Consider the following 16,346-nt stretch of genomic DNA (forward strand, 5'->3'; position numbering starts at 1 on the left):
TGAATTGCACTGCTGAAGCTTGTTCTGTGCCGAGAGGAGCAGGATGAGATTTGTTTCTAACTCCAGTCAACTGCAAAGAACCTAAATGATTTCAAACATGTTGAGTTGAGCCTTTCTGAATCTTTGACAAGTACAACAGATTAATTAAACAACGATTTAAGTGCATCCTCTGTTACCGTGGCGCGTTGCAGGATTCATTTCACATGATTAATTGAATTAAAGGCCCCGACCACTGCCAACTGAAAACCTCTGCCTCCCTCTAGTGGTTCAGACACCGTCCTTACATATTGTACAAGGCTTTAATTTTACGGAACCCCAGGTAACCTGTGAAGGACCTGTCACTCTGGTCTATGCAAACAAACTGATGCAACAATATTCAAACATTTATTTATCATATTCATGTTAATAGTTTGAGAAGCACAATCAGACGGTGGAGCACATGCCACTGTTAAATCATTATCAACCATCTACATTAGCACCAATCATTTGAAAATACACAAATCCCGTCACTGCAACTGTGACGAAGTCTTTCAAGGGATTTATATGGAAAATAAAATAAAAATTCAAACTGATATTTCACTTTTTTGATCTCTGAAACCTTGATGGTTTATATTACTACTCTTTATATTACACGGCACCGCCGCCTCTACAATACAGCAGCAACAAGGCTAAACATTGTTTTTCCCACGGTAATAGATTCGGCAAAAGTTACGGACAGATAGATTAGACAGTGAATACAAATATAGCTGTTACTTTCTGTGGCTCTCAAACAAAAATGCAGGGAATGATACGACAGTGTGATGAAATACGTCAATCTGTAATGTATATTTTTTCTGGTATCATATGAATATAAATACTTTATAATATGGCATCAGACTTAAGTGGAATATTTAGTTGCACACATTCAGTATATGACCCTTGACGACCACTAGGTGGAGTCGTTACTTCAGAGATAGAGTAGCTGAGATGACTTTTCACTTTTCTAAATATTTGAGTGGAAATGTCTTCATGTTTGATTCCATACATTTAACTACCTGTATTGCTCATTTATATAAACCATAATACAGTTTAATATTTAGTCCTATTGTCAGTAATAAAGACATAACTACAAATATAAAGACAGTGAACTATACGTCATTTGTTAATATTCATATTTCAGGTACAGAATCAATACATAAAGTTGTGAACGAGGCACATTGTGTTACAACCATAAGTTTCCTTCTATCGTTTACAGTATCGCACACAGTGCTCCCCTCACTCCACTTACTGAAGCACTGGAGTCTGCAGAAAAGCCCATTATATCAGTGAACACATGGTAAATCTATTCCCATCACTATAAGAAAGTAATATGAGAGATTCCCTTTGTTGAGTCCTGCTCACACTAGAACATGCAGCTCAGCCAAGGCAATGAGGCTGCAGGAAGCCTGGATAAGAAACAGATAAGCCTGGATTGAAGTGCGTTGTAACTGAAGTGCAACACAGGAACTGAAACTCGGCCTCAATGGGACATGTCTGGATGTGACCCGAAACATGTCTGTGGATTTGTCTTGGGTGGCAAATGTCAGAGTTCAGAGCACAGAGGCTGAAGTTTGGTTTCAGCAGGTCATAGTTCCGTCCGTGTGTTGGGGGTGGGGGGGGGGCTCAGTAAGGCTCCATCTTGATCCTCCGGGACAAGCAGCAGGTGAACACCATCCCACAGATCTGAAAACAGGGAGTGTTAAGTCAGGAGTCTCCATGGAGGACTGCAGGAAGCAGCCCGAGGTGATAGCGAGGGGTTAAAGGTGATGGGGGTTAGAGACTGCTGGAGAGGATGAGGCTGGTTTCTATGGGGATGTCGAGAGTCAGGCAGCCATTGTTACTGCAGCGCACGTGTGTGTGCACATGCTTGTGCAAGCAGATACGAAACAAAGCACTTTGGAGAGGAGAGACTCGTGAAAATCTAATATAACCACTGTGAGGGTTGAGCAATGTGGGCAGAAATTATATCATAGATCAAATACAACATTATTATTTATTTTAGGTTTAAAGACTATATATATACTATATAAATAAAGTTATTATTATATATTGATCATTTGATGTGTTGCTTGAGTTAATTGAGAGAACTAACTTTGTTATTGATAAAAGTGTAACTGCCTAAATTATGTCTAATTAAATTTTGCAATTTCAAAAAAGCACTATACTATTCACTACTTTACAAAAAGAAATAAAGACAGATCAGCAGGAGCGGTTATTGACTGAAGCCCCTGGGTCTGCCGGGTTGATGGATAAACAGTCATGTGCCCAGATTCAATCTCCGAGTCTCTAAGAGCCCAGAGAGGAAGAGTCATGGAGCTTCATCACCGTGTATCCACTCATCACAAACCATCTTCAGGTTTCTGCTCCTCCACTCATGAAGGATATTTACAGCAGAAGCAGAGAACACTGACATTGCGGCTCATTGTTTTCTTGAAGCCTAATTTAAGGAGACGGTGGTGATTTGAAACTTATGAGAAATTAGTTATGATGGAAAAATATTAAGAAATAAACAGTTTTAACTCAGTGAAACCAACAAAACATTATAAAAAAAACCTTCTTTTGACAGGATTAGCAACATTTGAATTTCTCTTCAAGAAACTCGATGTTCATGAGAGTCCAGCAGTAGTGGTCTATTTTAGATTCCGAGTAACTATAGCAACAACACCAATTTATCTTCATGATCATTTACTAGGAGATATCCAAATCATGGAAGTGTGGTGTATTCTCTTCCGTTAGGTTCCTGTAAGTATTAGTATTATTATTATTATATTTTCTAGAAAATGCAACTAACCCTAAACCTACTTATCAACGAATACATAGTGAAGCCTGGTCGAGGTTGGAATTTAAAGTGGACTTGTCATTAGGGAATAAACAGAGAACATTGTTTACACTGTAAAAAGACATGTCACCATATTTTCCTGTCATCACAGGTACTTTATATGTGTGTGTGTATTCTTTATGAATATAAAGAACATGACACAGAGCAGATGCAGTTCTGTTGTGTGTAATCAAGCCCATTAACACAACATGCAGCGACACACAGCCAAAGCCAGGCATCTGCATGCTTCACGCTCAGCAAAGCTCAAGGAGGAAAGTAAATAGGTTCAAGTAGCCGACGAGATTTCACAGAGGAACAAACATGCAGACACGTATGAAATTCCCACAATGCCCTCCAACCTGGTCGCTCCCGTTGATTAAAGCACAAAGACGCTCTAGAGCTAAATCACAAAGTACCGAAGTCGTCCTCCTCTTCTTTATAGAGCAGATAAATAAAGCAGGCTGTCAAGGCTGCCCCAGCCAGCTACAGTGACAACACACACAAACACAGACAACACAACGCACCACACAGGTTAATTAATGTCGTACACAAGACAAACGTAAAAAGATGAAAACTACAATGTGGTTTAATGTGTACTTCAACAAATCTACGTTATTTCAGTCAGTGTAACAGAGACAGGAGAGAAGACCAACACTGAGACGGACAGTAGATATATAGAGTGAAGACTAGATTAGAAAAGGAAACATATGTATAGATGGAGTGAAAGTGTTAAATCACACTTAAACTAAGCAGGTAAATGTGAGTTTTAGATTTTAGATTTCACTGGATTATATATTCAACAACTCTTTTATGTGTTAAGCATCGATACGTTCATGCAGATGTCCCTTGAGACAATTTGTCACTGATTAAAAATCACATCATAGAAACAGCGAACAAAAATTCTCTCGTCAACAAAAGACATCTTACATGACAGGTGATATGTTTTTAGTTCCAGGCCTTGATTATTACGACTCAGCAGGTAATCAGGCCTTATTCTCTGTTTCATTAGGGCATACAAGAAACCACTCTAAAGAATCAGCGCAGGTTTGTTTGGGTTCCGCATGGTTGGTAGAATCACTGTAAAAAGAAAACTGTCCCTGTATCCTCCTCTATGAGGCTTTAGAGCTTAAGAGCTCCATCTCAGTGTGGGTGAAATCAAATAACAGGGATGAAAAATGAAAATTAGATAATGACTAAGAGACGGGGATGAAAAGACGTGTCCATTTAGAAGTTGTTGACCTGCGATGCTACATTTTCAGTAATGGAGAGATTGAAAATCCACCCGTCTGCTTTTATTCAACAAAGAGCAGCAAAGGTAAAGGCAGCGCTTCATTTTGATAAATTAATCATTTGGTTTCTATACTTGTTAGAAGAGTTTATTCAGGCTGAAGACAGTAGAGTTATTTTGCTCATTTAACAACTGTTAGGCTGATGTAAGACTTTGTACATCTGTGAATACACGACGGTCAGAAAAGGTCAGAGTGACGTAAATTTCATTCAGCTGAGCGTGTAGGCGAGTCTACGTGTGGTCGTCCATTTACCCTCCATTCAAACAGCCAGGTCTTCAACTGTGCAGGCAGACTAGAATGCAGTACGATTGAAAGCAGCTACGTGTCTGTCCACAGTTGTGTGTTTGTGTCTCCATTATCACATGTGACTTACCTGCAGACAGGCCACGCCGATTCCCACTGCACCGATGACCAACAGGTGGTCGGCCAGAAACTGCTCCAGCTTAGAGATGCATCCTCCCTGCACGGTAATTTACAGATAAGAGATATTACGATTAAACAAAGACAGACATTAAAACAGACGTCTGCACATGACGCAAAAAAAAAATTTAAACTAGGATATTTTATCTGTGTCCCTTCTTCTCCTTTTTATTCAAAGAATTGAAAAACTTGGTTAATTCTCAGAGTCCTCAGTAGTATTCAGTCTTATTTAAGATTCATAACTTAAGTGATTGTCCATTTTGCAGACTGACCTCCACCTTGTAGATGTTGGACGGGTGGTCTCTCTGGCCACAGAAAGGGGTGATGGTCTTACAGCAGCTGTCGGGCACAACCCTGCCCTCTGCGTGCCTCGATGAAATGTACGCGCTCGCCATCCAGTCGTGGGAGTTGTTGCTGCCACAGCATTTGAACTGGAAAGTCAGACAGAAGAAAGCAAAGGGTTTGGTTTTCATTATGTCACAAACACAAATCAGTTTGTTTCAGTTTTTAAGGTTTAACTCAGATTTGGCCACTTCCTCACATCAGTACAATTCTTGCAACTTAAATTACTGACAGTGTATCGTGGATCTTTTATCCCCACACAACCCTGCTGGCACTTTGAGTTCCTCCGGCTGAACTAAACTAAACTACACCTCGGAGGGTTTTGCAAACATAGTCCATACATCCTGTTGTAGTCTGTCCACAGCTAATGTGACGGCCTCCCGTCCTGGCTGGGCGTAGTTCTCCGTCATCTTCTGGTTGAGATGCTGCTTCAGTTCATCGCTCAGCTGGAAATGAGGAAGACAGAGAGAGAGACGGTGGGTGAGTGGGTGGGTGGGGGGGGGGCAACTCCCACTCCTTTGTGAACATGATGATTGATGCGTCTCATCCACCATGTCAACAAAACTCAAACCGGTCACGTACACTGACATGAAAACCAGTGAGACGCACAGAGAGAGGGTGAGAGCCTTTATCATCGGAGTGATTCTACCCTGCGCTGAATCTCAGATATCATGGCAGTCCAGACATTTGTTTGTAAGACAACACAACTCTAAGGTGTGTGTGTGTGTGTAGATAAACTCCAGACACTGAACACAACTCTCACAACATAAAAAGAGCAAAGCTAAAGGATCTAGTGTAGATTCTCCCCGAGTCGTCACCCGGGTCCTATGAGACAGAACAAAGGCTTCTGGGAAACCTTTTCACATGGTGCTGGAAAAAAATAAACACTGAGAAGCAGTGAAATCCCAAAGGGGCCATGTTAAGCAAGACAAGAAAAAAAACTTTAACTGAACAGATGTCTGGGTTCCTGCCCTGCAACTGTTTTCTGCTTTAAGTGAAGTATGGAAATATTCCAAGAGTCTGAAGAGAGCAAAGGAGAGGAACATACTGCAGTTAAGATCATCACCACTCGACTAATACGCAGGTAATCACTTACCCTCTGGTAGTAAACATAGGCCAGTATTCCAGCCACCAGTTCAATCAGGAAGATAAACAGCAGGCAGAAGAAATACTGTGGAAAGAGACAAAGGACACAGAGAGACAAAAAGTCAATAAATTCCACACAGGACTTCAATTCATCCAGACGTCTGACTTCAGCACAGTTGTCGCCCGGTGCCAACTCATCTGAGTTAGTGGCTCACACTCGTGACGGCTCAATAAAAACTTCCATCAACTGTCACTGTGCTGCATCTGTCACGTCGGAAACAGATGGCGGAGCTGCACGAAAAGAAGACGACGGGAGAACAAAGTGACAGCTTCAGATTCCTCTCAGGCGTCTTTAGAGGAGCTCCCCACGTCGCTTCAAACCGCAGCCAATATGTGTCACAATTAACTTCAAAGCAGCACGTTGGCAAAAACTAAATAACGCTGGTTTAATTATTAACAAATCAGCACTGCGCAAATATTCATTTGTATTCTTCGGGAAAATGAGGATTATAAAGAAACAGGCATCAGATGAGTGTGATTAACTACAGCTAAAAGTCAATATCTCACCAGCTGGAGGTTCTAATTATAAGCTTCATCCTAAATGAGAAGTTCTATTGTACTAACTGAAATACAAAGTGTGTATCGGATACATCGCCTGCAGACTGAGAGCTGTGACAGACTGCTGCACAAAGAGCCAGATCAACAGATTGTCCAAAATCAATCACTCATATCTGTATCCCAAAATGGATTATAAAAAGTAGACGGTCACAAAGTGAAAACTGTAGCAGACAAGTTTATTTCTCCTTTTAAACAAGCTCGTTCAGTGTGCTTCTTACCTAAAAGTATTTATACTAAAGAAAAAGAAAGTCCGATGACATCACTACTATATAGTCCACTGCATAGTCCCTGTATAGAGAGTAGGTGTTGAACGAGTGGGTGATTTTGGACACAGCCTTGAACAATGCACACACTTTTCTTTGTTCAGACAATGGAACATAAACCTCACACAGGCCACGCAACGCAAACACACATGTACAGGTCATTAGGTGCAGCTGTCGCAGAGCGGGTTTGACAGCAGCATCATCGCTGCTTCATTCAGGACCACGACAGATGCTGCTGCACACACACACACACGCACACACACACACACACACACATACACACACACACACACACACACACTGAGCAATGATCCCACTGAATTAATGTTGACAACATTTAAGTTAATCTTCTTTTTCACACTGTCGTATAGAAACACTGTGTTCCGTCTCCTGGTTACAAGATTTTTTTTTATTCTCTGTCGGCTGCCCACACAAAATGTTTCACCACTTCTACACTCACTCGTGCACGTACGCTGACATCAATCATTAATCTCCCCAAACTAATTTGTAAATAGCACATCAATAAAAGGTGGATATTCAACCAAAATGAGCCACCGACTCCAAATCCTCAACACATCCACTTCTTCCCTCCTGCAAACCCACTTCTCTCTCATATTGCTCGATCCATCAACATTACTATAAATAGTCTTGCGGCAGTGAACGTTAACCTCCCGCCCGCTTCTCTCCCATCGGGCCCCGGCCTCTGTAAAATAAAGAGGACAGTATAAGGGCCCTGTCGGAGCCATTTGTCAGCATCCAGTGACAGAACTTAGGCCAAGGAGAGCATGTACCGTCTCAGAGGTACATTACTGCCCACGTGATCATTCCAATGACACAACGTATGACACAGTGAGGAGCATTTCCAACATGTGCAACATAAAGAATCATATTTTCTGTACTTAAACAAATGTTCATACATGTTTCAGTCCTTGTAACAATGTGAGCCCCTCAGTCCTCGAGTGGGGGTTTGATGATCTACTTTAAAAAAGGACAGTGCACAATATGAAGATGCTAGGAAGAGGTAGAAACATGAAAACACATTTTTGGAAAACAGCAAAATGCTCCATGATCATCTCACAAAGTCCATTCAGACTTTTGTAAACCACTTTGTGTACTGTGAGAAGTAACCGTACCTGCACTTAGACAACAACTTTAATGTTTTTTAACTGATGTAAGCTACCAACCCTGTATGGATGTTGTTTTTAGTGCGGTGAAGAAGTAGTGGTTTCTGGGAAAAGAACTATATAGTTTTATCTGAGTGAAACTAATATACTTTAAAGTAGTGGTGTCTCTGCCATCTCACCGTGGACAGACAGCGCCTCTGTTCCCTGATGACAGCACAACAGCCCAAGAAGCCTGTGACCACCACCAGGCTGCCAGCCAGGATGAGGATATACGCAGACACAGCGAAAGTGCTGGAGGCCAGCAGGCTCAAGTAGTCACTCTTCTCCACCAGCGTCCAGACCCCGACACCCAAAACGGCAGCTCCACCCACCTGCAGGAGAAGAGAAGAGGGACGGAGGGAGGGAGGAAAGACATTAGAGAATAGAGGTAAAGAAAGAGATGCTTTGAAACTGATATGGGTGTAGTGAAAGGTTTCAGAGAAGAAAATGAGATAAAAAGCATTGATAAAAGTAAGAGTCATGAAACAAGGAAAGAGGAGGTAAGGAAGCCAAGAACAGAGGCAGGAAATATCTTCAGTGTCGTTTCATTTCAAAACACATACAAGACCAAATGTTTTATGACTTCACAGGAAGTGAGGATATTAGATAAGCAACAGATAGAGATAAAAAACAACGTGAGAGAGGCCAGTGGAAGGGAGTGATTAGAGCGTAGAAAGAAAAGGGGGAGGAAATAAAAAGAGAAACAGAGCCGAGGCAGTCAGGCATAAAGAACAACAGCCACAGCAGCAGTGGGAATACAGAGGTCAAGCCCGGGCGTGGAGACCTCTTCCTGTCTCAAACGCAGGGTGGTGGACGCAGAGGAAATGCCTCAGAGTGTCTGTACTCTTCATCCCTTTCCGTCAAAGGCAAGATCCCCCGAATCCACAACAACACATGGCCAATCAAGGAGGCGCCACTCGGATTGGACTTGAGCGCCCGGCCCAAAACATGTCCCACCCAGAAGACTGTTGCGTGAGAGGAAATGACTAAAAGAGCGAGTTGAGAGTATTAACTTTCACTTTAAGGTTTCCTCTCCTTTATTCAGACTTTGGAAATGTGCTAAAATGACCCCCGACACTCTGCTGTACCACTTCAGCTGCAAACTGGAGGATCATAAAGTGTTGTGCCAGAGATGCACTGTTCTCCATCGCAGTTGGAAAAACCCTGAATAATCGATGACTCACTTTGGGCCAAGTCCTTTTCAGAACTCTCCTAAATCCTCCCCGTGTTTCTAAATGGCTCCTTCCTTCCAACGTCTCTCTGCCTGCAGTTTTAAAGGAGCATTACAGTATTTTCACTGCTTGTATTAAAGTATGTTATCATTATTTCCAATTCAATAAGAGGCTCAACTGAGAATAAGCTCAAACTAAGTTACATCTTTTTATAGAAACAGCCACTGGTTTCTGTAAAAGGTTGAATATCAAGCTTATTTATTAATGTTTGAGCAGCTAAGTAAATACAGTGTAATCTCGGAGTCCATCAGCTTTCCTCTGAAGATGAATATTTCTGCTCTCAGCTTGATAAGAGGCCGCAGGTATCTCAAAAAGATGATTGCCGACTTACCCAGAAGAGAAAGTTGAAAACGAAGAGCAGGTACTTGAGACACACTGTCACCCAGTCCTCCCGGTCATCTTTATAAACCACTGACATCTTCCTTCCTCCAGGTCACTTCTGAAAGTAAAGATGTTTTTATGATATGGCGGCTCCCAAAAGGGAAGTTAAATTATCTTGATCGCCCCCTGGTGGCTGGAGACATCATCCCATTGCAATCTGTGGCAGAAATAAATGTACTGTAACTGTACTGCTACATAAAAACTAACAGAATGATGGTGAATCACGAGCACAACTCTTTCTGGATGGTCCTGAATAGTCACCTGTTTAAACAAGCAGCACAAAACACTAAATCAATGCTGCAAATTAACTGTGGATCGAATGCAAATTGAAAAGCCAGAGTAAAAAAAATAGAAACTTTTTCATTAGTTTATTTTACTTCCATTAATCCTCAAGTTTTGTCTCTGCAACCCAGAATACCATAATCTTTATCTGAGAAACTAGTTAAGAGAATGAGACACAATAAAGACATTACTGAAGCAGTCCAAACAAACTCATTCTCATCAGGGCTCAGCGTATTATTGCGTGTGACAGCAAGTGAGACTGATATTGTTTTCCAAAGGGATACAGCTGCCTATCAAATGTCATCCTAGCAGCAACAGCTAAAGTCATTATGGAGCGTTTGCAGTTTGCACACGCAACAATAAAAAGTAACCTTCCTAACTGTGTCCACTCTTAGAAGTCTTAAAATCATTGAACAGACCATAAACCTGAGTCATTAATTGAGCAACACGGTTTCAGCTCTGAAAATAAAAGGTCAATGAGAGGCACTTTCATTCACGATATCGATCTGCTGGCCTTCAGTGGATATGGCACCGAAAGATATGAGTGAAGGTGTGTACTGGCCAGGGAGTCATTTACAGTACACAACAGTAGGTAGTATTTGCAACTGACTTACGTGTTAGATCTATCATTTGCTGGGGAGATAAAGTATTCTAAACCTAAACAAGGTAGTGGGTTTGTTAAACACAATATATATAAAATCGAAATAATGCTTAAGTGAGGTATAATTCAACAACCTTAGAATTGCATGTTTATCAAGTGTTTCTAGTTCTCAGACAAAGACAAGACAAGAGACAAACTTCACTCTGCCTCCAATCTTCAAAAGAAAACTTAAGTTACACTTATCACGATACTTATCAGTATCGAGATTCATCATGATATAGTTTGACCGTATCACTCAGTCTTTAGGTGAAGTAGATGAAAGCTGAGGTGAAGATCCTTAGAAATAAAACAGTCACACTGGACTACAGGCATCCTGCTGTTTCATAAAGCCACATCTGGATCGTGTAGTTTGATATCTTGCAGTACTTCTCCAAACCAGGCCTCCCACGGGTGATGCCTGCTGAGGTCAACCAACGTGTTGTCTCGTCATGACATGATCATGACGATGATCACTGCGTCATAAATAGCGTAGAGTTAAAGTCCCTCGCGGTTCCTCGTGCTTACAAACTTTCTCGCAGGACGGGGTGTGAGCTGGAGCATCCCGGGGCAGAAACAGCTCCTGCACCTGCGGCGTGGATGCGCGGGACTCGTTTCAAACCGGATTGTTTTTGGTGAAACTAACGTTTGAGTGTGGAACCGGAGTAAAGACTCACCGGAGCGATGCTCGGTGCGGATAGAAACCCGTCGCTCCCTCGCTCCTCTCGTCACAACGAGTCTGGCTCTGCAGCTTCAGTGCAGCTTGTTGCGTTCAGGGTCCCACAGCAGGGATCTGCAGATGGTGCGTTCAGGGAAGCTCGTAAAAAAGTCGACGTGCATGATGTGACTTTTACGCTAAGAAATAACAGCCTTTAAAAAAAAAAGGAATTAAAGTCAAAGAGACCAAGAAGCATTTTGCTTCAGATGTGATGAGGAGGAAGATGATCAATTTTATACAATATTTATGTCCAACATAAAGACAATGCTGCCAGTGTCTCCACAACTGGGATTGGTAATGGAATTTAAAAAAAGACAAAAGTTCTCATTTTATTTAAATTCTGCTCGCTTTTATTTTTTTTACGACATTTGCCTTATTTCCTACTGTCCATGAAGGCAGCGTTGGTGTGGACTTGAGGACAGAATCACAATGGGGGAGTGACAGAGAGGTAAATGGAGCTGCTGCCTGGTTCAGCCTCGGTTACAGTGTAAACTCAAACCCCCTGAAGAATCTCATGCTGAGGTGTACATGGACAAACACATCAAGAGACAGATAAAAGACAAACTGACTGCAGTGAACAGAGCCTCAGACTTAGTGTGTAGAATTTGTGACAAGGCCAGTGTATGACAAGGCCCCCTGGTGGCTGGTGCAGCATAGGTCATACATTTTGGCTTCATATTTGGTCAGTGGGAGAAGTGGATCCATCCATCTTTATATCCAATCTTGTGTTTTACCATGTTCAGGCCTTAAAAGTGAGATAAGATCTTTTAAATAAAGGAACTGTCTCTCTGATGCTTTTTTTATAATTTTATTTTTCTTCCTCTTTGACCAGTGCCGAATCTTCACTGCGTATCTGCTTCTTTTTCCGCCTCTGTAATTCAATAAGCCAGCGAGCCATTAGAGGAGCCATCATCCCGGCTGCAGGAGGAGCTCTGCAGCGGTCACCTGCCATGGTGACAAGCAGTCTGCCCAAACAACATTACTAAGCAGAGGATGTCATCCGTCATGTCTAGTTCTCACCAAATGAAGTTTAACCAGAACGAGAGGAAAAAACAAACAGGAAACTGTGTTCCATTTCCGTACTGTTTAGTGGAACAAATAAAAATGAGGTTTCCCATTTTGCAGGCAGTGCCTTGCTTTGTGGGCCTCTTCTCTAACAGGGGGCACAGGAACAGGACATGACTGGCAAAAATAAAAGTGGTGACACAAAAACAGAAAGACTTGCCACAGTTGTGTGTGCAATCATTTAATTTTCACACTGTGGGTTTGGATTTTGTCCCACAGTAAAACTGCAAAAACCACTTCTTCAATTTCCATGAAATTTTGTGTCGGGGGGGGAATGACTTAAGGAAGAAGCCACTAGATTTGAGTGCAGATTGGGATCTGGGGTGCGAATCCAGGATTTTAACATCTTTAACTACAGCAATTTGTTTTACATTTTCATTGATTTCTCAAAGAATAACATGTGGATGTTGACGGGAAAAAAAATCCATGATATTTGGTGCAGATCCAAATAAAATCCAAATAAAAATCTGGATCTAGTGAAATTAAATGTAGGGGGGACAGTTGGGCGGTGGAGGTAGGAGCTCTGCTAAATGCTAAAAGTCACCCCTCTGTTAAAGTGCAACCAAGCAAAGTTCAAGCCACGTGACGGCTGCTTGTTGAGCCTGACCTCTCGTGGTCAGACTTTCGTAACAGTCCTGCAAAGACAGAGCAAAGCCTGGTTTGACAGAGTTAAGGAGGAATGATAACACAGCAGCACGATTCAGGCAGACAAGAATCTTATCAAGAAAAAAGACCGAGATATCCTCTTCGCCTCGTGTGTTTGCTGGTTTGGGAAAAGCCAGTTTGAACTGAGAATTATTTTTAGAAGAGAACCAGAGGATTTCTTGGATATAAAGCCAGAGAGGGTTAGAGAGGTGAAGCGGGAAAATGTAAGAATCTCCTGCCTGAATGCTTTCTGTGTGTTCGGGAGAAGGTGGAGGGATTTATCCGTCTGTGCACGGGGGAAATAGTTTGGATGAGGGGAAGTTATAGGGTCTGTGTGTGAGTGAGTAAGTAAGTAAATTAGTAAAGTTTATTCAGTAGGCTATAGCTCCTTTCTCAGACCGTGCTTCACATCAATAAAATAACACCAGAACGTAGGAATACACAACGATTCTTTGCAATAAACAACAGAGAAAAACATAAAACGCATTGGATTCAAACACTTTAATCCAAGTGAGACAAAGGTCAGAGTTCGAGTCCTGTTGATCAATTCACCCGTTCACAAACATTCATACACTGCATCTATGTGCAGCCCTTTCTCTGCCATACATCACTCACGCTCTCGGTACTGTGGGGTTCAGTTTCTTGCCCAAAGACACTTTGTGGGGAGATCGATACGCCAACCTCCTGGTTAGTGGACGACCCGCTCTCTCCCCTGAGCCACAGCCTCCACCTGAATGGCATGAAAGGTCATCAGCCAAAATCCCTTTGTTTTAACACCTTGCTGCCACAACGTATTTAACATCCTTAGTGAGTTTCCAATGTGAACAGAGTGGAAAGAGTTAAACGGAGCCAGGAAGTGTTGCAACGGAGCATCAGGGGAGGGAACCTCACAGGCGTAAACATGCTGAAATGAAACTGAGAGAGGAAAGTTACAGTTTGCTCGTCATTTCAAGCTGCTGCTTTTAAAACTCACAACTTTACAGGTAAATTAAAACCTTCTATTAAAAATCTAACAGATTATTCAGCACAGATGTGAGTTCTAACTCTCCACGATGTTTTTGTCCAGATATGGCTTCGGCCAGCATTCTGTTGTCAGAGGAGAGGTTCCTGTGCTCCGTCTGCCTGGACGTGTTCACAGACCCAGTCTCGATGCCGTGTGGGCACAACTTCTGCAGCGCATGTATCCACACGTACTGGGACAGCAGGGACACTTGCCAGTGCCCGCTGTGCAAAAGGACATTCTCCACAAGACCTGAACTCCAAGTCAACACCGTCATCTCTGAGTTAGCTGAGGAGTTTAAAAAGATGGTTCAAGTCAAAGCCTCAACTCCAGGCCCACAGCTTCCATCGGTCGACGTTCTTTGTGACATCTGCTCTGAGATAAAGGAAAAGGCTGTTAAATCTTGCCTGACGTGCCTGACTTCCTTCTGTGAGTTGCACCTGGAGCCACATCGGAGAGTTGCTGGGCTCGCAGGCCACAAATTATTAGAGCCAGTGAAGAATCTCGACGACAGGATGTGCAAGACACACAACAAGATGACAGAGCTGTACTGCTGCATGGAGCAGGCCTTCATTTGCGTCCTGTGTTTGAAAGACAATCACAAGGGTCACAACGCTGTCCCCCTGGAGGAGCATTACGAAAAGGTGGCTGCGACAAAAGATGAGGCACAGGCAAAAATCCAGAAGTTGATACAAACACGGATTGAGAAGATAGCGGAGATTGAAAAATTACTCGATGTCAGTGAGGTAGATTCTGAAAAAGAGGAAAAAGCCACCGTGCAGGTGTTTACCGACTTGATCCATTTCATTCAGGCGAGCCAGGCCGAGGTTGTTGAGGCGATCGAGGAGAGGCACAGTGCAATAAAGCAAAAGGGTGAAGAGTTTCTCAAAGAACTGAGGAGGGAAATTACTGAGCTCGAAAGCCGAAGCAGTCAGCTGGAGCATCTGTCACAGTCAGAGGACCACTATTATTTCCTCCAGAGCTTCCCGACCTTGTCCAAACCTCCGCACAAGAACTGCCCCGACACAGATCTCCGCCCTAACCTGTCTTTCGAGGCAACGCGAGGAGACGTGACTCGGCTGCATCAGAGAGTTGATGAAATAATGGAAAACATTCCTGAGATCAAAATGAAAAGAATCAGAGAACATGCGGTTGACTTGACCCTTGACCCCGACACTGCAAATTGCGCACTTATCATAAGCGAAGATGGAAAACAAGTTAAAGATGAATGGAAAGGGCAGAAAGTTAGCAGCAATCCAAAGAGATTTGATAAATGTTCTGAGGTTTTGGCAAAAGAGGGATTCACGACAGGGAAATTTTACTTTGAGGTGCAGGTGAAAGGAAAGACGTGTTGGAGCGTTGGCGTGGTCAGGGAGTCGGTGGATAGAAAGAATGATGTAAAGCTGTCAACTGAAAATGGATTTTGGACCTTTGGGTTGGATGAGGGCAAATATTCCTCATCTGCAAACTCAAACAATGTAGTATTGAAAGAAGAGCTTCAGAAGTTGGGCGTTTTTGTAGACCATGACAAAGGTTTGGTTTCTTTTTACAATGCAGACTCTAAATCATGCATCTGTTCTTTGATAAGCCATTGTTATAGAGAGAAACTTTATCCGTACTTCTGCCCTCAGCCAAACGAAAATGGAAGAAACTCCGCCCCTCTCATCATAACACCTGTACAAACGCACTAGTTCATTTTTTATGCCAGAGGACACATTATGTTTTCTGCCCATTCTCGAGAACATATCTCATGAACGCCCTGTGGGAATTTCTTCTAATTTGGTAAAAATATTCACTTGGACTCAAGGATGAACTGGTTTGATCCTGGTAGCCATTGGTCAAAGGTCAAAGGTCAAACGGACCTGATATGAATCTGGAAAAAGAATGTCTGTACACAGTGTAGTGTTATTCTTACTGTCTGATCCTTTTATATAAGAATGGTAAAGTTTACCACCGTCATAATGTGGTGTTGGTTTTAAATGAAGTATTTTATTTCAATCGTTAAAATATTTACATAATAAATTACACATATACACTGATTTTGTTGCGTCATTCTCTTATATCACAGCTCAACTGGATTTTTATAATAAAGACTAAAAAAGTGCCTCTACACACGACACTACTCGAAGGATTGCGGTCCAGGCCACCACTGTTGGTGTCTAATCACAAGACATCTGTCTCCATGAGTCCTGGTTCTTCACAGACTCTGACAGTGGAATTCAACAGGGTTGTTTCTCATATCTTTATCATTGGTATCAGCTTCATCAATCAAAAATTGTATGCCCACTTCTTTCACTCCTGACTCTGTGCTCCTGCCCCCACACTGGTGTGTGTGTGTGTGTGTGTGTGTGTGAATAACATATAAGATG

At 42.4% G+C, this 16,346-nt stretch overlaps 2 protein-coding genes across 6 annotated transcripts; one reads left to right on the top strand and one right to left on the bottom strand.

Moving 5' to 3' along the window:
• Positions 1 to 371: 371 nt before the first annotated feature.
• Positions 372 to 11,362, bottom strand: tspan11 (tetraspanin 11). Of its 5 annotated transcripts, none has more exons than XM_069520283.1 (9): positions 11,227 to 11,362; positions 9,581 to 9,688; positions 8,158 to 8,349; positions 5,984 to 6,058; positions 5,229 to 5,333; positions 4,818 to 4,976; positions 4,499 to 4,585; positions 3,196 to 3,319; positions 840 to 1,701 (listed from the first exon to the last, which is right to left on the bottom strand). In XM_069520283.1, the coding sequence occupies exons 2-8, from the start codon at positions 9,665 to 9,667 to the stop codon at positions 3,242 to 3,244; spliced, it is 783 nt and encodes a 260-aa protein (XP_069376384.1). In that variant the 5' UTR covers positions 9,668 to 9,688; positions 11,227 to 11,362; the 3' UTR covers positions 840 to 1,701; positions 3,196 to 3,241. The 5 variants fall into 5 exon arrangements, with proteins under 5 accessions (XP_019947617.1, XP_069376387.1, XP_069376384.1 ...); XM_069520284.1 differs by having other exon boundaries at positions 9,581 to 9,685; positions 11,227 to 11,351; XM_069520285.1 differs by having other exon boundaries at positions 9,581 to 9,787; positions 11,227 to 11,314.
• A 2,109-nt stretch (positions 11,363 to 13,471) lies between these two features.
• Positions 13,472 to 16,016, top strand: LOC109632743 (E3 ubiquitin-protein ligase TRIM39-like). Its single transcript, XM_020092176.2, has 2 exons — positions 13,472 to 13,960; positions 14,044 to 16,016. The coding sequence occupies exon 2, from the start codon at positions 14,046 to 14,048 to the stop codon at positions 15,666 to 15,668; it is 1,623 nt and encodes a 540-aa protein (XP_019947735.2). The 5' UTR covers positions 13,472 to 13,960; positions 14,044 to 14,045; the 3' UTR covers positions 15,669 to 16,016.
• The last annotated feature ends 330 nt before the right edge of the window (positions 16,017 to 16,346 follow it).

The sequence above is a fragment of the Paralichthys olivaceus genome, chromosome 23 (genome assembly GCF_024713975.1).
Source record: "Paralichthys olivaceus isolate ysfri-2021 chromosome 23, ASM2471397v2, whole genome shotgun sequence".
In the NCBI taxonomy this organism is placed as follows: Eukaryota; Metazoa; Chordata; class Actinopteri; order Pleuronectiformes; family Paralichthyidae; genus Paralichthys; species Paralichthys olivaceus.